The sequence below is a fragment of the Lutra lutra genome, chromosome 15, assembly GCF_902655055.1.
Source record: "Lutra lutra chromosome 15, mLutLut1.2, whole genome shotgun sequence".
Taxonomy (NCBI): Eukaryota; Metazoa; Chordata; class Mammalia; order Carnivora; family Mustelidae; genus Lutra; species Lutra lutra.
The window spans coordinates 55,775,910-55,800,237 of record NC_062292.1 but is presented as its reverse complement, the minus strand read 5'-3'; the positions used below and the strand labels follow the sequence as shown (position 1 = coordinate 55,800,237).

At 35.6% G+C, this 24,328-nt stretch overlaps 1 protein-coding gene across 4 annotated transcripts in view; it reads right to left on the bottom strand.

Annotated features, from left to right (window-relative positions):
* The window catches only part of SPATA17 (spermatogenesis associated 17), a 179,844-nt gene that overhangs the window by 130,856 nt on the left and 24,660 nt on the right, over positions 1-24,328 (bottom strand). For 3 of the 4 annotated variants that reach the window (XM_047705765.1, XM_047705762.1, XM_047705766.1), the window contains exons 4-5: positions 21,943-21,993; positions 10,053-10,156 (exon numbers count right to left, since the gene is read on the bottom strand). In XM_047705765.1, coding sequence (XP_047561721.1) covers positions 10,053-10,156; positions 21,943-21,993 — 155 coding nt within the window. The remainder of the gene's footprint in view (positions 1-10,052; positions 10,157-21,942; positions 21,994-24,328) is intronic. The other variant, XM_047705764.1, reaches the window with a different exon arrangement.

Below are 24,328 nucleotides of genomic sequence, written 5' to 3'. Positions count from 1 at the left end.
AGATTAATTAAAGGTTGTAAATATGTAATTATAATATATGCACATATACAAGATTCTTGATTTACATGGATTATCATATCCATCTTAGTTATGGTAAGTGATAATTTTTTTTAAGATTTTATTTTATTTATTTAACAGAGAGAGAGATCACAAGTAGGCAGAGAGGTGGGAAGAGGGGGAGGGGGAAGCAGACTCCCTGCTGGGCAGAGAGCCTGATGCAGGGCTTGATCCCAGGACCCAAAGATCATGACCTGAGCTGAAGGCAGAGGCTTAACCCACTGAGCCACCCAGGCACCACAGTAAGTGATAATTTTATACCATATACTTTTCTGTGAATCCCTTATGACATAAATTAGTCTCATTTAAATTATCCTAGCACCTTTATGGAATTTGAAGTACTTTAAGTTTTGAAGTAAATAAATATATAGATTTGTGTCTTTTAAACATATTGCCATGTTAAGTGATCCCAGATTTAAAGGGAATTAGAAATCTTCTAGTTTGTCATCAAATTCAGAAATTCTTTCTACACAAGTCCTGACATTGTAGATGAATCCAGTCAGATGTTTTATACTTCATCTGTCAGTAAGTCAGCCTCTTACTGAATAGCTCTAATTATTGGAAATATGCTTTTCACGTTGAACTAACTTGCCTCAATTTTTCCCCTTTTTAGAAATGCAGAACATATGGTTCTTTGAAATTTGAAGACAGACGTCATGCCTTACTTTGAGCTTCTGTGTTCCAGTCTTGACCAACTCTTCATGATTTCCACATCTCTTATATTCCAGGTTGTTTTCTGCTGGATGTGGATTTTTTTTTTTTTGTCAATGTTCACCAAAAATAGTGGCATCCAGAATTTAACTATGCAACAAATGTAGTCCAGCTGAGAAACTTTAACTTCCTAAGATCTTTCTATCATTTTGTATTAGTTCTACATACACAGAAAGTAGTGTAAGACATTGGAAAATGCACTATCCTTGACATCATAAGATGTAGAATCTCATCTCCATTCTACTATGATGTAGCAGTGTAACCATGAGCTACATATCTACAACAGCCACACAATTTTGTTTCTTTAGCACATATACATAGGGAATGCCAGCATTCACGCTTCAATTTCTTAGGTGAGGGATTAAGGTTGGGCTCTGAAGAAACCGAGAGAAAATACATAGGACTTAGAGTACAGTATCTTGTGGGTGTGAGGCACATGAAATTTTCTCTTACCCTACACCCAATGGCAGTGACAGCATCTACTCCCTCAGTAGAGCAACAGAAGTTTCTCTGGAGAAACTAAATAGCCTAAAAGAAACTAAATAACCTCCACATACTGGCATCTGGGCATCTACTAGCAAAAGGTATCAGTTCCCTGACTTACCACCTTAAAAGCAATGAAACCTACCAGTCAACAAAATCTTCAATTTATGTACACATTGAAATTGGTGTTTCAATTTCTCATACTCATGTATAAATGAACACACACACACACACACACACCAGTTGTATAAGGGTAGATTCCAGTATAATAGGGAAAATGCAAATAGTCAACTTAAAGGAAAAAAAGGAAAAAAAAAAACACTGTGGCGGAAATTCAGAACACAGAGATGGAATAAAACTTAAACTCTAAACTTCTATTGTTACCTATGCTGATTATTTTTCATTTGCTACCCCCAATTCATTCTACATACTTCTGTGACCTGTGAGCTGCACTGTGACCAAAAAGGCTAAGCCCTACCAACTCTATCATTTAGGCTAGTTTTCAGCTGGATTTAATCTAACAGAAGGCTAAAGCTTAGGAGGAAGAAATTGAGAGTATTTTTTTACCTCATTTCCCTCTCCCCTTTGATGCCACACACCTCTGGAAATAGCTGCATTCCTCCACAAGTACAGATCATGGCCAGGGGTGGAGGTTGTAAACTTCCCCTTGGCTCTCACTATAACCATTAATGTTATTTCTTTGCCTTAACTCTTTGACCCTGGCAGTAGCAACATCCTACTGTTGCCAGTCTCTGTTGCTAAAACATCCTTTGCTGCACCCTTAACCCTGCACATTATCTCTGATCTCATCCTTTCATTTAACTTTCTTTATTCAAAAAACAAACTCTGAGGTGGGTTCTGCTTCCTGCCAAGACCCTAACTGCTCTGGTACTTTTAGAGAAATATGATAAAGTTCATTAACAAAATAATAACTGAATGATATAAAAGAAGAAATTATCCAAATGGTAGAAATATTTAATGAAAGTTAAAAATTATTGCTGAAACAAAAATTTTAGTAGGGTATAAAGGAAGTCTCTCACAAATATACAAAGGACAAAGGCCCAAGGTGAAGGGAATGGGGGCATAAAGGTTTAAGAGACTTAGAACATTACTTCTGGAGGTTCAATATCCAACCAATAAGAACCATGTGAAGAAAGAATAGAAGGAAATAAAAGTGAAGAAATTATTTCAGAAATAACATAAGAAAATATCTTAGAAATAAAGGATACATTGACTGCTTAAACAATGGAGGCAAAATACTTACAAAAGTCCTAATTCTGAAAAATTTCAAAAGTTGCAGAAGAAAAAACTCAAAACAATCTGTAATGCCTATAAAAATGTACCAGTGAATCCACCAACATGATCATACCAATGTCACACCTTCCTCAGCCAGTGATTGAGAATGGGGAGTGGAGGTACTAAGGCAGGATAATGCTGACAAGACAGCAGACTCTTCCAAAGGGTAACTGGCTCGAAGAGAGCCCATCAGCCTTTCTTGAAAATGTACTGCAGTCCCAATCTCTTCCCAATCTTCTTTCTCTCTTTCTTTTCATAGGTGTCAGACTTAGATTGTGGACTAAAGGTCTTCCCTGACCTTTGCCTGCTGCTTCTCTCGATTATACTTCTTACAGATCTAATTCCATCTTAGTATTTGCTTTTGGTACACTTGAACTAACAAATGTTGAAAAAAAATAGATCATTTTAAAAGGAAGAAGAAACAGACAAGTAAGCAGTTAGCAATTTTGAATGCTGGAAAACAACAGGGCAGTGTCTTCAAAACTCTGAGGGCAAATGATCTGCAACTGAGAATGTTTTACCCAGACAAGCTACTAATCAAGTTTGAGGATAGAATAAGACATATTTAAAGCAAGTAAAAACTCTTAAAATTGCCTTCCATGCACATTATGATAGCAGTTGCTCCAGAAAAACAAGAAAATAAATCATAAAAGAGAACACAGGTCCACAAAACAGTGAGTGCAGCCTAAGAGAAAGAAAGTTAAGAGATGTCTTCTCAAGAAATCTCCATCATATCAAAAGAAAATGCAGTCTGTCTGGAGCAGGATGATGGAGAGGTCAAAGAGGACAAGCTCCAGAGGAAAAGGGGACTTACTAGATTTCCTGATAGGATAGAGACCTGGAAAACAATCAATGGTAGATACAATTTGCAGACAGGGCAAGATGAAAATATAAGGAAAATAGAAATTAATTTAAAAATGGAATAAGGTAAATATATTCATCCTACATTAATTGCCTTTGTAAGGAACTGCTTCTATAATCATGATAATGTAAACACTGATACTGATTTCTCTGAAAATAGATGGAAGTGGAGATGGGAAGAATATGAGTTAAACCCTCATCTACCATATGTGAAAGTAATGTAAAAGATCCTAAGACATAAAATCAGACAGTATTAGATAAGCATATAATTTAGAAACATTTAGTGTAAAAAGAAATAGCTAAAAGAAAAAAATGGCCACCACTAGGAACATAGTAAGGGTATGGCAAAGCAATTCTTTTATCTATTATAAACATTTGGTAAAAAGTAATATATATAATAATATGCCTATATTCTGTTGATATATATTCATTTTCACTATTTTTTAAAAGATTTTATTTATTTATTTGCGGGAGAGATAGAGAGATAGCGCCAGGTGAGAAGAGCAGGGGAGAAGGACAAGCAGACTCCTTGCTGAGCATGAAGCCCAATGCAGGGCTCCATCTCAGGGTCATGAGACTGAACCCCAATGTTGGGCTCCATGCTCGGTGTGAAACCTGTTTAGGACTCCACTCTCTCCCCGCTCCCTGCTTCTCCCTATCCTCATGATATAAATAAATAAATAAATAAATAAATAAATACTTCTGGATTTGGGGGAAAAAAAAGATGTTTATGTATTCATTACTCCGTTTTTCCCAACTTTGTTCTATGTTCCATTCTTTGCTTTTCCTTCCAGTTCTCTGAAAGAAAATTTTTAGCCATGGTTTAATGTCACAAAAATACCGATGATTTTTTTTTAAGATTTTATTTGGGGTGCCTGGGTGGCTCAGTTCGTTAGGTGACTGCCTACAGATCAGGTCATGATCCTAGAGTCCTGGGATTGAGTCCTGCATCGGGCTCCCAGCTCAGTGGGGAGTCTGCTTCTCCCCCTGACTCTCCCCTTTCTCATGCTCTTTCTCTCACTCTCTCTTTCAAATAAATAAAATCTTTAAAAAAAACAACAAAAAATACATTTCACTTATTTATTTGAGAGAAAGAGAGACAGAGTACCAGTGGAGCAGGAGAAGGAGAAGCAGGCAGGCAGAAGCAGAATCCCCCCTGGGCAGGGTCCCCTTTGCTGGTCTCAATCCTGAGACTCCAGGATCATGACCCGAGCCTAAGGCAGACTGCTTAACCAACTGAGCCACCCAGGCACCCCCAAAATACTGATGGTTTAGATTATACTCAGCAATTAATGTTTCTACAAATTCTTCTAAAATACACAAGCTAATTCATGAAATTTTATGTTTGTTTACTTTGAATTAAAAATAGCCTCATAAAACTGAATGTTATTCTTATAACATCATAGGGAAGTATATCTACAAATATTAGCTCTTATTCCTTGATAGTAATAACTTTTATTTGTTGAGTATCAATTATATGCCCAGTGCTTCACGTACTCCATGCCTCACAAATATTCTGCAAAGTAAATACTGCTGCTCTGAGGCACAGATGAAGAAACCTAATTTCTGTAAGATTAAGTAACTAGTTCAAGTTCACACAATTAGAAAATGGCAGAACCATGACTCGTCCACATCAATCTCATTTCAAAGTCAATGTTCCTAGCTATTCATGTCTTACACTTGTTAAATTAAAGCTTTCATGAAGTACCCAGGAGAAACGGAAACATATTTCCACATAAAAACTTGTAGATAAATGTTCATTATTCATAATAATCAAAAAGTGGAAACAATGCAAATGTCCATCAAATGATAAATGGGTAAATAATATGTGGTTTATCCATAGAATGAAATATTAATTAGCAAGAAAAAGGAGTATAGTACTCTTATATACTACAGCATGAATGAACTTGGAAAACAAAGGGCCAAACATCAGTCACAAAAACCAGATTGTAAGATTCAATTTATATGAAATGTATACAATAGGCAAGCCAATAGAGATAAAAAATAGATTAGTGGTTGCCAATAGCTGAGCAAGCTAGGAAGAATGGGAGTGGGTCACTGCTAAAGGACATACGGTTTCTTTTTAAGGTAATGAAAATGTTTTAGATTGATTGTGGTGGTGGCTGCACAACTTTGTGAATATCTCAACCACTATAGAGTAGGGCACTTTAAATGGATGAACCATATAGTATATGAATTCTATCTAATAAAGTTGTTACAATAAAATAAAACAAATATATCTTTTAAAAAATCTCTCATGATACATGAAAAGATAGGTAAAAAAAAATATCCATAAAAATCTTTCTAGCCAAACCATGGTATACAAAATCAACATGGTGGAAAACTTCAGTTCACTTTGATGAATGACAAATTTACATTCAAAACAGCACTATTGTTTATAAGGTATTAACAACCAAAAAAATACAATGAAGCATTAAACTTGGGGGAATATATTACTTCCAGCTTAAATTTCTGTCAAAAAAGTCAGTTTTCTGCACTTCAAGCTAATAATGTTTTATTAATGCTACCAATCTATAACTCTGTTGCTAATTTTTAATTTCATTATATAATTTCCTTATTCATAACCTGGGGCAGTTTTTGCAGATCAGGCTAGACATTATAAAAGAACATGTCTACCAAGTGCAAACTCAGCCTCAAATTAATCAATTCCATTTATCTTTGTGATAGGTCCACTCTTGGTTATAAAAATATATTCTTATATAATTATACATTAATTTCTTTTACTATTAACTATATAATAAACTATTTCCATTAATAAAAGAGCAGATAAAAGAAAGTTAAGACCAATGTTGTCTGGTATCCTACATAATTCAAATCAAACATATTCTGATATAGAACACACTTTGCTAACTTTTTGTTCTGAAAATTATTCTACCCTGCCCAAAGACAGAAGAATGCACTAGATCTTATATTGTCTCTTCGAAACTCAGAAACTATACATTTAATCCCTGCTGGTATAAGTAATCAGGATACATCATAATTGTTTGATACAATATTAAAGTCTGAAACAGAATCTTGAAGAAACAGCACCTAAAAATATTGCCATAAGTAAATGTGAAGTAACTTTTATCCAAGACAAAATGCTTAAAAGCAACACATTTATTGAACATATTCTATATGCAAGTCACTGAGTGTGGAAACTATCTTGCAAGATGGCTACCGATAATTCCCACTGTAGTATTCATCCTTCGTGTAATCCCCTTGCTTTAAGTGTGGGATGGACCCAATCTCTTGCTTCAAATGAACAGAATGTAGCAAAAGTGAAGAAATGTCCCTTTTGACATTAGGTTATCAAAAGAATGTGGTTTCCATCCTTATATTTTCTTATGTCCTCTTTTCACTTACTCATTTCCATGTTGTAAGCTGCCCTACAGGGAAGCCTACTTGGCAAGAAACCAAAGGACTCAAGGGCAACAGCCAGAATAATGGAGACCTGCCTCGGTGAGGCTTCTCCCCCAGCTGAGCTTTCATAGAAGACCGCAGCTATGGCTGACAGCAGGACTGCAACTTCCTAAGAGACCTTAGCCTAGGCATGAAGCACCTCCCAGATCCTTGGCTGACAAAGTGATGAGCTAATAATTGTGTACTGTTTTAAGCGGCTTCTAGTAGATTAGAGTCCTGATTCCAATGATTCCCAAAGAAAAACAGAATAAAGAAATGTGAAGAAATAATCCAAACAAATGTTGTATGTTCTTCTATGAGAAGGAAAATGACACTATCTCAGTAAAATTATGACTCTAAAGATGCTTTTAATAATCACTAGACTATTTAAAAATAAATATTATGAAAAATACAATCAAATGTGCATGCCAAAGCACAAATGTAATCATGCCCGTCGCTCTTCTTAAAAGAGAAGTCTACCCCAATGTTCTTTAACATGGTCTGAAATGCACTGTTATGATATGTTTCCTACTACACTGCCTGGATTTATCTTTAACTCAACCTTCTATCATCTTCCTTGCATCAACCTCAGTGAGATTTCCTGTGCTAATGTCCTAATTTCTGCACAACCTTCATGGCTCAGCTTTGCAGCCTCTGAGAAATGTCCCTAATCTCAGACTCCCACTCTTACTCTGACTAACACCTATCTTTGCCTTAGATGTTATGCTTCTGTGTTTCCTCTATGGTACTCCGTAGCATGCTTTCATTACATTTATAAAACTGCATATGCAACAGAAAGGGAAACAGACTGTGATTTATATTAGAAAGTAAACTACGTATTTCCAATTTTGAGATAGTGGAATAGATATGTCTCTACCCCTTCTTCTCTTAAACTTCCATACAATAAGAAAGGCAATAAGAAAATAAAAGGAAACCCTATCATCGGTAAAATTAGAAACACTTAAGAGTAATATATGAAGAAGGGCCACCAAGAGTAGTTAAAATTCAACCAGGATTAGAGATGTCATGGAGACAAGATATCTTAAGATGCACATATCAGAAAGAGGTGCATAATTCTTAAAAATAGCTGGCATACTTAGGGAAAAACAACAATGCCCTCCTTGGTCAGAAGAATATTGTAGAGCAAAACTTGACTGTGGCAGACTTCCTGAACTACACCACCAGACTGGCAGGGGACATAGAACTAAATGAGGAAGTGCACAGGAACGCTATCTTTGCTATAGATCTACAAGAGGAGACTGTAAAAGCAGTAAGAACAATAAAAGCTAAACCTGTTCACATATATAGAGACATACACGTTATCTGTAGGGCTATATTTTGAGCCAAGAAGGTCTCCTAACACTCCCAGAGCACTACTTTGGTCCTTCCTCAACACTGTCTTTTTACAACACCCAATTCCAAAACCCTAGAAATTTCTTCAAAATGGTTAAGTCTCTTTTAGCATGCTAATGAGATGACTGGTGCATGCTCATGGGGCCGGCTACCAGGAGAGCCAATCATGTGATTAGAAGGTTGGGACTTTAAGCTCCACCCCAATTCACTTCCAACATACCTGAAAGGGAGAGGGGCTGGAAGTTGAGGTAATCACTAATGGTCAAAGATTTAATCAATCATACCTAGCTAAGGAAGCCTCCATAAAAACCCCTGAACTTAAGAGAATTCAGATGGAGATGCTAGGAGGATGGTCTGACAGCCGCATCTTTTGCACTATGCATCTCTTCCACCTGGCTGTTTCTGAGTTGTATCATTTTGTAATAAGCCAGTAATCTAATAAATAAGCTCTATTCCTGAATTCTTGAGCAATTCTAGGAAACGAATGATCTTGAGGAGGAGGTCCTAGGAATCTCTGAGTCAGCATTTCACATACTTGTCTCTTTGAGAACCTTCCTCTACCAGTGATGGGCTAGGCTGAAGCAAGAGAAGCCTCTCCAGTGTACAATTTAAGGATGCCCTTTTGGGGCTGTAAAAGTGCAGGGTTGGTACCTACACGGCCCTGCCAGTAAACACCTCTTCAACTTTTGTGCCTTAGGAGCCTCATTTATCTCACCTTAGTCCTTGCCCATATTCTGCTAGCTCTTTCCTCTAGATCGGCTCAAGCCTGCCATTTGCAGAAAGCCAGCCCATCTCCAGGACCTTGGATTTCTTAAGGAAGAAATTAAATAGCAGTCCCCTGGCATCCACATTTCTGAGTTTTCCAGCTTCTCCAACTGACCAAATCCTGCTGCAACCCTTCCAGACCTTTTTTTTTTTTGGTTTCCAAAGAAATCAACCTTACAAATACCCGACATTTAATCTCCAAAGACCAGATCCTATGTACACATCACATATGTACACATATGTACACATATGACCTATCACATATGTACACATATATGGGAAATTTAAAAGTTAGAAAAATCAGTTTTCAGATATTTCTTGTAGTATATGTAACTTTAGGGTCTCAGGCAAAAATCTTATTTTAACAATTTATTGTGCAATTGTTCTTTTTAGTTCAAAGAATTTTAAGAGTAAAATAAGATGAGGTATGTGGGGAAAACACTAAAACGACTACATAAACGGCAACTGTTACTATTTCTTTTTTTATCTAAACATATTAAAAGCGTATGGCCACTTATATATTATTAGAACAGGCTTATAACAAAAGGGAAAAATATGTATTTGAAGTTATGTGAAAACTTACACATAGAGCTTTGGTAAAGTTGACTGAAGAGTGTTACAATAGCTTACTTTACATAAATCTACAGAAGACATCATCCTATGATCTAAATCCAGGTGCTTCTATGTGTTCAAAGAAAAAAATGCTGATAGTAAATAGTCCATTTTAATTATGTTCCGTAATATTTTCTCCTTTGAGAGGCAAGTTCTTACTATTGATCATATTTCTCAAAATGCATCTGAGGCTTATCATACTTTAAATCTTCATCTATGGAATCATTTTATAGATAAATCCATCTCAAAATGAGATAATGCTACCAAAACTATTTTGCATAGAATCAGAGAGGCCTACTGAACACATAAATAATCTCATTAATAGTCAAAAATAAAATATATTTAAAAATATGACAACAATAAATTTTAAGGTAAACAGAATCATCTATCTCTATCTTACCAATAAATTTCTGTCTAAAATATCACTGAGTTCTAACAAGTATTCCTAAGTATGGTAATGATCAACATCTATTATGTAACCTTTTTGAAATTGTCACGAGTAGAATACTCACCTAATTGCATCGTTGGTCTCTGAAACAGCTCTCAGGTACTCCTTCAAATAAAAATAATTAAAGCAATATTTCCGAATCCTATAGCCTCGCCATCGCCTTTGAATCTATTGAAGTAAATAAAAAGATAAAATATGCCAGTGAGCATTTTTAGTGAAAACATTAACAGTTCTTCAAAATTAAGGCAGTGATGGATGATAACTCACATCAAATAAAGTCTTGGGGTTTCCAACTAATATAACAGTATAAATAGGTACAAATGTACTCAGATTTATTATAAAATATTATAAAGACAAAACATACTTAGAGGTTATTAGATTTTTTAAAATTTATAATTTTTCACAAACACTAAATGTGAAATTAACTACAGAACAAATAAAAATTTGCTTTATCAATCTCTACCACTTCCACTTCCTTCCCAAACCGATTTTTTATTTTTCATAAACCACTGACTTGAAGATTATATTTGGTCTCATTAAAATCAATTTTCAAATGGGCTTTTAAAATTTGGTGGTTTCAAAATCTTTAAACAAAATGTTGTCTTATATCTTCATCATGACATTTTAGTACTTAACAATAATAATAGCTAACATTTATTGTTTTATTATGTGTAAGGCACTATTTTAAGAGTTTTGCATGTATTAACCTTTATTTTTAAAAATTTTTAAAGATTTTATTTATTTATTTATTTGACAGAGATCACAAGCAGGAAGAGAGGCAGGCAGAGAGAAAGGGGGAAACAGACTCCCTGCTGAGCAGAGAGCCCGATGCAGGGCTCTATCCTAGAACACTGGGATCATGACCTGAGCCGAAGGCAGAGGCTTTAACCCACTGAGCCACCCTGGTGCCCCTGTATTAATCTTTCGAATACTCCTATGAGAAAGACTCTTATCATCTTATTTACAGATGAGAAAACTGCTAAAAAGAGAAATTTCCTTATAATTATATAGCCATTGGTGATGAATCCAGAAATTACATTAGGACTTCAGCGACCATCTTCTAAGCCATTAAAATACAGAACTGGGAATAGAGTGAAATGCAATTTTCAATGGACAAACATTTCTGTTGAAAGCACCTATGTTTTTTTTAGATCAGAGGAGTATGGGGGGGGTCTCAAAGAACAAACTTATGTGGGCTACTTCATGCCTTATTATGCTCTAGTAGTCATGAGAAATCAATCTCTTTCCATTTTATCTTTGCTAATATAATCTCTATTAGAAAACTCAAAACAAAAACATAATAATGCCTAGATTTTACTTTTGTGAAAAACAACAACAAAAAAACACAACTTCTTTTTTTTTTTTTAAACACAACTTGGGGCGCCTGGGTGGCTCAGTGGGTTAAAGCCTCTGCCTTTGGCTCAGGTCATGATCCCGGAGTCCTGGGATTGAGCCCTGCATCGGGCTCTCCGCGGAAAGCCTGCTTCCTCCTCTCTCTCTGCCTGCCTCCCTGCCTACTTGTGATCTCTGTCTGTCAAATAAATAAATAAAATCTTAAAAAAAAAAAAAAACACAACTTCTTTAAAGAAGTAAAGGAAGACAAAACAGCAAAAGATGAAAAAAATATTAACCTTACATGAAGATTTAACTTCATTCCCTAAAATTTTATGGCAGTGTACATGTATTTTTGGATATGAAGTCCTTCCAATGTTTTGTAGAGTTAGCTAAGCTAGGAACACACACCTTCTCTAAACATTTTTTTTAAATAGCAAAAGGTGATTAACATAGACACTCTACATTTTTCCAATGTGCTTTATCCCAAAAGCCAATTCTTTTTACACTAAACACGTTGAGCCTAAAATTTTTTATAACTTGAATGCTGGATCTGTAAGAATATACAGGAAAAATGCTTTATTTGTATTCTCCTATATTTTACCGTATTTTAAAGCATGACCATTTAAAAGGTATTTTACAATCTGAGGTACAGAACATGAAAATTCTGAAGAACTGTTTTAGTTAATCTTGCACTATGAGAATGACAAAAATCACTGAAGATATGCAAAATAGCTTGTAAGAACAATGAAATCAGAGATAATAATTCTAGAAAGTAACACCAAGTAGAAAAGCATGGTAGTGTAACAATGTTATAAAATGCATCTTTCCAAATATTTTTCAAATGATCTTTAGAAATTCATTAAATAAGAAAAATTATTTTTTTTCTAAAGGTGTATACTCATTTTAGAAACTATTTCCCTCTAATTCGACAAAACTGTATTAAAGATGACAAAGAAAGATGAGGAACTAATACAAACCACTTTCCTAATGAAAAGAATAATCAGTTGGAATATGTGTGTGTATATAAATCATACATGCAAATAAGTGAATATTTTCCTGGCTCATCTAATTTAATCATTAGAGTATCATTTTGAGGTAGAGATTATTACTGGTCTCATTGAAAGAAGGGGACACTGATATCTAGGTTAAATCATTGCTTTTGGTCATAGAGCTGGTGAGATGACTTCAAATATTATACCATACTTCTACTGCATGTACAGTCATACAATAAGAAGAGAACACTTTCAGACAAAAGTATGGACAGAAAATTCATCAGCAGCAATAGAAGTGATTTAGGAAGAATGGGAAAATATCAGCATATCAAATAGTATTAAGGTAGGAACTACTTGGGGGCGCCTGGGTGGCTCAGTGGGTTAAGCCGCTGCCTTCGGCTCGGGTCATGATCTCAGGGTCCTGGGATCGAGTCCCACATCGGGCTCTCTGCTCAGCAAGAAGCTTGCTTCCCTCTCTTTCTCTCTGCCTTCCTCTCCATCTACTTGTGATCTCTCTCTGTCAAATAAATAAATAAAATCTTTAAAAAAAAAAAAAGGTAGGAACTACTTGTAACATGAAAACATCATTAAAATCTAAATAAAACAAGATTCAATGTGCCAGAAAACATAAAAGATGCATGCTGGAGTACTGAGAAGGAAAAAGGAAAGATGTTGATTCATGATTAGGTCACATTAGAGTGCTGTGTATGCCCATTCTGAGAAAAGAAGTCTGAAAGGACAAAACTGAAACTGAATCCATGTGAACAGGAAGGACACCTAAAGAAGAAGCACCAACCACTCCACAGAGTACATAATTGGTGTGTTCTCCAGGGGATCTTCTAATATCCGAACTCCCTAGACATCTACCCAAAGGCAGGCTAAAAGTCCTTTTCAAGACAAATCCTTTTATTCAGACTGGTATTAACCTGGGTATTAAGGCACATACTAAGCAAATGATGGTTAAAGTAACAAATTAAAACTCACCCACATTAATAATATTGATTGATAATCAATCTATCTCTAAATGGTTTTGCTAGAGGTGAGTAGGTAAAAGAAGAAAGAATCTGGGTGTTTGACCAAGTGAAGATGCTACCATCCAGTGAAGTGAAGAAGGATCTAAAATTTATTGAGCTCATGAATATGCCAGGTATACATTAACTGCTTTAATTCTCATGATAATCTTAAAGTGTGTGCATGTGTTTTTTCATTTAAAAGATACCATTTTCCTATGCTATAAGGAGTCCAGTTTATCCAATCCCTAACTGATATAAGATAGAATACAGTGGAGATTCTACTATACTTTCTCTTATAAGAACAAATGACATCTTCAATTTTGCCTACATTTCCTGTTGATATTCCAGTATAGTGAATCAACTTTCAATTAAAAAAAAGTTCTTTCAAGAGGCAAGATGACTTTTCAATAACATTTCTTCTTAATTTCAAGGTGAATGGGTTATGACTTCAAAAAAAAAAAGACTAGTATTCATGTCCTTCAAAGTAATTAGCAACTTTCAGAAGTGATTGGTATAAAACAATTATTGTCATTGATCAGCTCTGAATAGATAATTTTAAACAAAGTCATTGTGTGCTCAGCAGATTACAGCTTGTTAACGGGCAAGTTCTAAATGACCTCTTAAGCTAGTCAAATCAATGATGCATATTCCTCATTAAGTAACATCAAAATGTAAGTGGTCTTATAAATAATGTTTATTTTAAGCACTAAAACAAATGGCAAAACCTTGATATACCAAAAGCCATCTGTTCATAGAAAAGATTTCCCCTCCATTGGTTTACTTTTATTCCTCAAAATTCATAGTAACATTACTGTTATCAAAAGAAAAAAAAAAGTCTTCTCACCTAAAATTAAAATGAAGACATGAAAAACAAAATTTCTACTAACTGATAATAACCTACCTAGTATCAATGGTCTAAATGTATTTGAGAGCATACAAACAGAATCTTACTCATAACTATGCTCTTATTTATTAGAATGTTCAACATTCTAGATTATACAGTAAGCACAGAAAAGTAGGTTTACTAAATTTTCAAAGGTATTTAAAAAACAGCAACATCAAAATTTCATACTAGGTGTCACTGAATTATGATGTCAAAAACATACATATAAATGGAAATCTTAACCAGATATTTCTAACTAAGATAAGATTCTGGATAATCATTCCATATGCAGTTTCTTCCCTTCAATATTGTTTCCCCACTCTACATGCCTTTATATTCCCTTTCGCTACAAATTTATTTAATTATTTCACAATGTTACTGGTACTACAAGTAGTAGGAAGAAAGAAGAAATATTCTTTTGCATGGTGATGGAAAATTTAAATATCCATCCATCATTAGGCAAAAGCTTGGGGTGGTCTATCTGATCCTGATCCTCCTACTCCTTGGGCTGACATTTCGGGATATCTTTCTCTATTAATTTGTATTCTTAGAGCTTAAAATTATATCTAGTATATAAGAGACCTTCCATATTTTTTTCCTAAATTATTTCCTTAATTACTTCCTGAATTATTCCTGATAAATTCCTACTTATCCCTATCCCTCTAATCATGGAGTCATTATTTTAAATGTACATGCTTCATAGTATTACAAACATAAAAACTGGATTATAAATAGCTTAGGAGATTGAAATGGATCCTTATGTATCTGACACAAATTCAACTATTTTTTAATTAAAGCCACCACAGAAATCATTTCTCACAAAAAAAAAAGAAATAATTTTCATATTTTTATATTTTAGACACAATTGGGAAACAAAAGAAAATGGTTAATTGATGTTTCAAGCTAGATTAATGTTTGTAAATTTAAATTTATATTCATAGATCCAGACCTCTAAGAAGAAAGAGCCAATAAAGTTATGGTTACTTTGCAAATCGGCTCTTTTTAGTGATATTTAATCTAGTGATCCTCTTGTTACAGTTTTTATTTTTCTTAAAGTGAAGATTTCTATCTGAACTAAAATATTTTGGGACACTAATTTCAAGACAAATCATTTAAAATAACTGAAATAATAAAGAATCAGCCAAGATGCTCTTTCAGAAGAGTATCATTATATAAGGATATATGATTGATCAGTAATATGTACAAAGTTTCCAGGGTAAAAGGAATTCTATTTGAAATAATCAATTATATCTGTAGCATTTTTAAATCTGTAAGTTTTAGATTATTTCTGTTTTTCATTTCTCATAGATTTTGAAAGTGAGAAGAAAAATAGAACATATTTTTTAAGAGATCTCTAAGATACTACACATGAGCACTTCCTGAAATTTGTATTCCTATGATACTGTGCCAGGTGTCCCAGAACAGACAAGCAAAGGAGGACTCAAGATGTGTAAGATAAGCCAATGGAAACTTTTTAAAGACATTATAAGGAACATATAATTTGCAGAGAGTACTTTTGTTAACTTCCAACTCTGTGACAGACTATATATCCTCATTATGTTTAGTTTACTAAAAACCAGTATATTCTTAGAGTTAACATATAGAGAGATTAGCAGCTGAAGTTTCTAGCAGTCCCAGGGTGACGATGGAGGACAAATCCTGATGCTGGCAAGAGCAGTACGTAAGGCCCCAGCCTTTTTTACAATGAGAGGTTAATCATCCAACTCTGCCTTCAAGGGGAAGCATGTAGCACTCAACATGGTCTCCTACTAATCGTCACTAAGTTTAGAATTCCCTAAGTAGAATGTACTGCTAGTAAGATGCTCTTGACTTGTGAGGACCAGGGATCAGTTTACCAAGTAAACCAGAGCATAAGTAATGAAGTTCCCATAAAGCTCAGTCCAGGGTTCACATAGTTGTTCTCAACTATGAGAACATATGTGGGTATCAGATCTCTGGGGTTCAATTCCTAACACTATCACTTACTAGCTGTGGGACCTTGAGCAAGATATCATTCTGTGATTCTATTTCTTCATCTTTCTAATTGAAATCTGTGAGGATTAGAGAGAAGAGTTAAAATACTTAAAATTTTTAAGACTGGTGCCCGGAGGGTAGTGACTGCCATGTAATTGCTAACTCTTATTATTATTTACTAATGGTTCTGACTTACCAAGATTTGGGAATATGTGGCATTGCAATCTTTTTCTTGCTTGGTCTCTGCGACATAAGGTTCCCACAGACAATCAGTCTGACTAAGGTATGCTCAAATATCTGCCAGCAAAATATATATATATATATATATATATATATATATATATCTTTTCTCACTCAGGTAGTAAGTGTGAAAATCTGGAGCCATTCTCTTGGGGAAATAGGAGCCTCAAAGACAAGGCTGAGGCTGGATATACGTTCAGCCTCTAGGTGACCTTCCCCCTACCAATGGAAGAATTAAGTATATGATATATACCACTCCACAGACGAAGCTTCATCTGGGATGGAGTAGCCAGTAAACAAAAGTCATAAGCAAGAGAAAATATTAAAGGTTGAGAACCACGAATCAAGGTACCAGGGAAAAGGAACAAGTAATAGACAAGTAATAGACCCTAGGATGGATGAAATAATCCCACTAAACGGTACTTTTTTTTTTTTTTTTTGCTACTTAGGGATATTTTTTAATGGGCTTTCTATACATAAAGTAATTTTGCCTCTTTATAGTACTGTTATTAGGAAGCTGGGCTGCTAAGCCCAGTGTTTGGTGGACCTGAGGTGACACCCCAGAACTTAATTAGATACCCCCTGGCATCAGAAATGGAGAGTCAGTTCTATATCAGGCTGTAAAAGGATAGACAATTGTGTGTTTAAATGGGATGTGGAAAGAAATGAGTTTAGGAACTGAATCATTCAGGCCATTTGTATAAGATACTAAAAGCTACATAAAAAGAGAACTAAGAAAAAAAGTTGGGGGCCTAATATAGACAAGATCCACAACAGAATATCCAAAATGTTGGAGGAAAAGCAGAACCCTAATCTGGAGTAAAGATGAATTAAAGACCAAAAAGGCAATAAAGTGTCACACAGAGAAACAGGAGGAACAGGGCCTCCGGAGCTAAGATAAAAATTTACTGAGCAATTTATTGCTATATTAATTGACTGTCACTGGCCTAGCAGCGTATCAGCAACAGGGATTTTGAAAAGGCATACTGTGGGTTCTGACAGCAGCTTCTATCATAGCAGACCTTCTTCAAACCTATACATGTTAAGATACTTTAGCAAGGTCCCAAAGTTCATGAGCTCTTCCATTCCCGTGAGAAATGCACTAACCAAATAGTACTTTACCACGTCCAATTTATCTATACCACATAACCTCACCAGATTCTCAAAAAAGTCTTAAAGGTCCCCCAGCAAAGGCTTAAGTAATTGCCAACAGACACTGAGGGACTTAAACAAAAAGTATTTACAACAAATGACTTTTTTTACTCCTCATGTAGAAAAGTGTTCATTGATTTATTCGGGGAAATTTATTTAACCACCTACTATAAGCCAGGAACTATAGATACAAAGACTAAGAGGATAGGATCTGGGCCCCAAGGGACTTACAGTGTATGAGGGGGTGGATACAGGCACATAAATTAGTAAGGATAATAAAATGTTACAGGTTCTATAACAGAAGTATGTCGATGGTAAAATAGGACATAAAAAGGGAGAGCGATCAATTCTACATGGATAGGGTGATCATAAAGCTTTAAGAAAGAAGGTGACCCTTTAAAAAATAAACGCAGCAGATCAGGATATGAATACTTATTACATTAAAAAATCATATACATATAATTTATTCTTTATTATAAGAATGTGACATCTATATAGGAATGGATAGGCTAAAAGTGTATTTTTTAAATCCCTCTATTTTCAGGAATGCTCCACTAGCCTCATTAGCAACTGGTGATAATCTGTCATGCTAAGAGTCAGCAGGCAAACATAATTTGTAATTAGCTCCGTATATAAGGCAAATTAGGGCGCCTGGGTGGCTCAGTGGGTTAAGCCGCTGCCTTCGGCTCAGGTCATGATCTCAGGGTCCTGGGATCGAGTCCCACATCGGGCTCTCTGCTCAGCAGGGAGCCTGCTTCCCTTCCCCTCTCTCTGCCTGCCTCTCTGTCTACTTGTGATCTCTCTGTCAAATAAATAAATAAAATCTTTAAAAAAAAATAAGGCAAATTAGGACAAAAGTTTTTCTTTTCTAGTGTATGTGAAAACCTTATTCGAGATTTGGGTGCACATGGATCTGTGTGAATATTACAAAAATTTTGGGCAGTTATCTAGGACTCTCAGAAGTTCTTCTTGGACAAGCACAGCCACCCATATTTAACGCATTTAAGGGATAGTTGTTTTGAACAGGGTTACTCGGTAGCTGATGAGCTGAAAAGGCAGAGGTATAGCTGTTAGAAGTAAAACTTCAGCTAGTGCTCTCTAACCAGGATCGTAACCTTCAGATGTGCACAACATCAAGGTAGGCAGACCACACACTGGTCTCCTCACCCACTCACTCCTGCAGAAAGCAAAACCTTTAGAGCGCCATTCTGCAGAACTGCACATTTTACAAATAAATTCAGTTCTGGTCACTATGATCAACCAATGCTAAAATTTAATCTTTTTTTTCTTTTAAGATTTTATTTATTTATTTGACAGAGATCACAAGTAGGCAGAGAGGCAGGCAGAGAAAGAGAAAGAGGAGGAAGCAAGCTCCCCGCTGAGCAAAGAGTCCAATGCGGGGCTCGATCCAAGGACTCTGGGATCATGACCTGAGCTGAAGGCAGAGGCTTTAACCCACTGAGCCACCCAGACGCCCCTAAAATTTAATCTTTGTTAGGCGGTCATTTTGGCCATCATGCAAGTAAGCCTCATGCTTCATCACAGGAACGTGAAATAAGAACCCAGTCTATTACCAAGTCAACTCATGCAAACCTCTGAAGGCAGTCTTTGAACATCTTCATTAGAGAAGTGTTTTCATTATAAAAATTCCCGCGTGTCGTCAGTGGCTCAGCTCAAAGTCTTCCCCTGCCTCACTTTATTGATCTCTGCATCCCCACCTCTCCTCGCCTCTCCTGGGATGTGTAGCATAAAAAATAAATCCAGACATAGCAAGAGAGACTTTATTTCAAAGAATTATCATGGGAGGGAGTGAATGACCAACACGACAGATGAAGAGGACTACTGCAACAGGCAGAGTGCTTTGACCGTAAGATCCATAAGCATGTCAAGAATTAGACACAAAGAGTTGTGTGTGTGTGTTTGTGTGTGTTTAATAGGAAGATATAAACAAGGCTAGAAAGAACCAGATGTGGAGATGTTGGATGAAAGGGTGGCATAATCGGATAGATCAGAAAATGCTTTACCAGGAAGCCAGCCTATTCTCAGGAAGAGGTATTATATGATGGCTGAAGTTCAGGGACATGGGGAAGGAGAGAACTTTAACCATAGTTTGATTAATAAACTGACTGATGTAGGCAAGCAGTTGTGGTCATCATCCGTGAGGTAAGGAGCAGAAATTTGGGAAGGGGGCACTGTGCCTGGTCTTGTCATAGGTAAACAAGGGACAGATATGTGCCTCTTATCTAAGTCATGTGGTGAAGGGCAACTTTTTTTCTTTTTTTTTTTTTTTTTTTCCAGTAAGCTGTTTTCAGAGGGTGGGAGATATTTTTAAACTTTGTTGTCTTCCATGATCAAAAGACTCAGGTAAAGTTCAACACTGCTCACTAACAATAATCAAAGACAAGTTGACTTTGGGCGATGCTAGTAGGAAATGCAGCTTTTAGTTCAATGTTAGGAGTATGTCAAAAACTCTGCCTTTCAAGTGGCCTATACTGACATAGGTTTCTTAGATATGCCTAATATAGGTAAAGAGAATCATGATTCAAGCCAGATCAAAACTGAACAGGAAGATGGAGGGCTAAATAGCAAACAACAGAATGCATTTTTCTTTTTTTTTTTTTTTAAAGATTTTTTTATTTATTTATTTGCAGACAGAGATCACAAGTAGGCAGAGAGGCAGGCAGAGAGAGAGAGTGGGAAGCAGGCTCCTGCTGAGCAGAGAGCCCGATGTGGGGCTCGATCCCAGGACTCTGGGATCATGACCTGAGCTGAAGGCAGAGGCTTTAACCCACTGAGCCACCCAGGCGCCCCCAGAATGCATTTTTCTACCCCTGTCTTCTATGTCTCTATCTTCCCCAGTGATCTATGTAGACATCTAAGTCTTAAGTCCAAGTACATTATGCTCGCAGTCAGTCATCTATTGCCTTTTACTTTGGAGACACATCTGACACAAAGTAAGCAGAAAAGAAAAGAATCTAACAGTGTTAAAGGCTCAGAAGTCAAGTCTTTGGCAGAGCTATACAAAGAATCAAAATCTCCTAAATTCCCAGATTTAAGCACTCCCACTGAAAGAAGAAGACCGAATAATTTTCCTATACTACTATATTATTAGTAAGTAAATAGCCCATTGCTGCTATAGTATGTGCCTTTGGCTCAGGAAAAAGCAGCAAGATCTACTTCTTCTTCTTGCTTTTCTCCCTAAACCACAGGGGAACAGAATGGTGGACAGAGGGGCACCTGGGTGACTCAGTTGGTTAAGTGTCTGCCTTTGGCTCAGGTCATGATCTCAGAGTCCTGGATCAAGCCCCATGTCGGGTTCCCTGCTCAGCAGGGAGCCTGCTTCTCCCTCTCCCTCTATCCCGCTACTCCACTCATGCAGTCTCTCTCTCTCGAATAGATAAGATTGTGAAAGAAAGGCAGAGAGAGAGAGTGAAAGAGAGAAAAAGAGAAAGGAAGGAAGGAAGGAAGGAAAAGAAAGAAAAGGAGGGAGGGACAGAACAGATAGACCAACCCTGTGATAGGCTCTTGGCACACACCCATACCTGCAGAGGAAAGCACCTTTCTCAAAGCAGTATAAATAACCAAAAAATGTTAATTTACCTGCCATATTTCTGCATGGGACCTTCAGAAGGTATTTTACTATGCTGTTTGACCCAAAATAAAATCTATTATTAGCAGAAGTAAGAACTAATAGATTAATGAAAGAGAATATAATAAGGCAACATAAGTTTTAAGAACATTAATGGAATTCAACAAAGTAATTTCCATTTATAATAGCTCCACAATTAAGCTATTACCATACTATCTGAGACAAGAGAAATAATATTTTTGTTGTGCCCATTCCCAAAATCTGAGCAGAAACCAAGCCAGCCTCATAATCACTAGCTCAGCATTCCACTAGGAAAATAACATGTAAAAATGAACATAGAGATGATAGAAATAAACTTCTAAGGTGGAAACTGACTTTATTACTGTTAAATCATATGAATAATTCCTAATTGATTTGTATTGGACCGGCATCTTATATTCCAGAACCATGTTCATCTATTTATCACAATATTCTATATGACATATGGAAACTAATACATTGCTTCATTAATATTTACGGTCTTTCTCTAGTTATGGCTCAGAGATATTTAACATTCTAAAACATAAGCACTGATAATTACATGTTTTACATTTTACTCTAATTTTTAATACTGCCAAGATTATTTAGTATAACTAACTTTTTAACTATGTACTCTTTTCTCTCTAACCATTAGCATATCAATCAAATTTGCATTATTCTGGCTTGCTCATTTTATTAAAAGCGAATTCAGGGCACAATTGACTTTTCATTTGTTTAACAAGTGAAGAAATATTTACCCTGACAGCCATTGCGTTGTAGAAATTCATCTTCATAGCAGAAGATGCGAACTGTGAATCAGGAAAAAAGAAAAAAAGGCCTATAGTTCAGTTACACAAAGACAGTGAAGCCTATTTTTACATATAAAGGATAAGAATCTTTATACATAATACATAATAAGAGTTCTGGGGTTAGAAAAATGAAATCAAACTTTGTATTGAAGAGATAGGCTTCCTAATACATAATACAGGCTTAACCAGAAAAATCTATGGTAGTCAAACTAGGAGCTAATGGAGATATATGATCATAAAATGCTCTCCGCTGAGTTTGATAATCAATGGTGCTCTGCTGAGAATAGAATAACAAAGCAGAAATATTCACAAGTGCTGGTGACACGTAGTATTGTATGATTTATTCACTGGGGTTCTTTTAGCCAAAACTCACAGAAACATAAAAGGAATTCATATTTCAAGACGTCTGGTTTAATGAAAAATTCAAAGAAATGCTGTCTTCAGTCGAAATCGTTCAAGGATATGGATGCAGTGATGGAGCAAAATTGTGCCTTCCAACCATCTGTACAAAATGTTATGTACTTAGCTGCCTCCTGAGTAATCCTTGGGAATTTTGTTTCATTTAATATTCATTTTAACACCATAAAATCATAAATACAATGATATCATGTTACAGCAAATCCCCTGATATAGGGAAGACTTCCTAAGGTCTTGGTTTCTTTCTAGTATAGATACATTTGTCTATTAATATACAAATCTCTATTACAGTACATAATCATTTAGCAACATAGCTTATTTCAAGACAAATATTGCTTTAAATGAAGTTTCTACATCTGTTATATCTTTTAATTAAAAACATAAATTTAACATAATTCATGACAGTATAATAAATAGTAAAGGCAATGAAATATACATTTTTGATCCAAATACTATTTTATCCATTTTTATTCAATCAAAATTCATTTGACTAACATAACTTGAGCTTAGGTAACAGGTGCTGTGTTTCAGTCAAAAATCAGAGGTAAGTGCCTTAACCTTTTATATAGGGGTTTTCTTCCCTGCAATAAACAGAAATTCATACAAAAGGGTTTCACTGTAATTAGGATTGTTTGAATTGCCTGGTCTGATCCAAAGCAAATTGTCTGTGGAGAGCAGCAGGGCTGGATTATTTATCAACAGTCTGAGCAATTAAGAAACAGTTGGCTGCAATATGTTATTTACAAATGAACACAATGATGTTACTTCATTTTAAATTCTCATTCTTCGTCATAGCAAACGAGGCATAGTTCTTGGCATTTGCGGTGAAGTTAAAAGATTTACCTTAATACCTTATTTCTTCAAGTTATACTGATGCAGAGATAACCATTAAATGACTTTACACAGGTGGAACACACTAAAAATTACATATCTAAAATGTCTAGGTTCAGAAAGAGGTCATGTTTCTTACCCTTATTATGTTGCTGTTCAGTTAGCAGCACTGAGAGCGTGTGAGCTTTCAAGTCACAGACCTGAGTTCATGTGCTGATGTTGCTTTTATCAGCTGTGTGGCTTTGGACAAGTTACTCAAAGCCAGCCAGTCTTGACTTCCAGGCTCACAATATGGAACAGCATTTTGAAGAGTTGGGGTGAAGATTAAATGATTAAAATGAGATAAAATTTTTAAGGGGCTTGGGACATAGTTGATGATTATAAAAGGGATGATCACTGCTGCTGCTAAACACATTTTGTAGCTAAAAGTATGCAATTTAACAATTAGTAAATATAAGAGGTTAAATTTTATTCTGAAGACAGAGAAAAAAGCAATCTAGCTTTTAAGTGTACGAATTCTGACTTTCATTGCTAAAGGTGGAATAGCACTTTGATTCTAGTTTATCATTCTCATGTGAATCACCGATGTTAAATGTATTTGCTTTGGAAAGTAACAAAAATATATTTATGTGAATAATATTGCATATTCCCACTTATAAGAGGTATGTGAAATAGTCAAATTCACAGAGACAGAAAGTGGAATAGCAGTTACCAGAGGCTAGAGGAAGGGGGCAGCTATCATTAAATGAGTGGTCTCCATTTGAGATGAAGGAGAAATTCTGGAGATGGGTAGTGGTGATAGTTGCATAAAAACATAAATATGCCTAATGCCACTGAGTAACAGTGCAGTTAAAAATGGTACAAATGGTAAATTTTATGCTATGTGTATTTTACCAAAATCTTAAAAACACACACAAAAAAATCATTTCTGAATGAATTGTTCATTTTCATAAGCTATCTATGAGACACATTTAGACACTTAAATATTTTGTAAAATTCCTCTCATCTAAGTCCATTTATTTCCATTCCGAACAATGATACTACTCGTTTTATTAGTATCTGTTCTTTTGGGATATGAGTCGTTAAA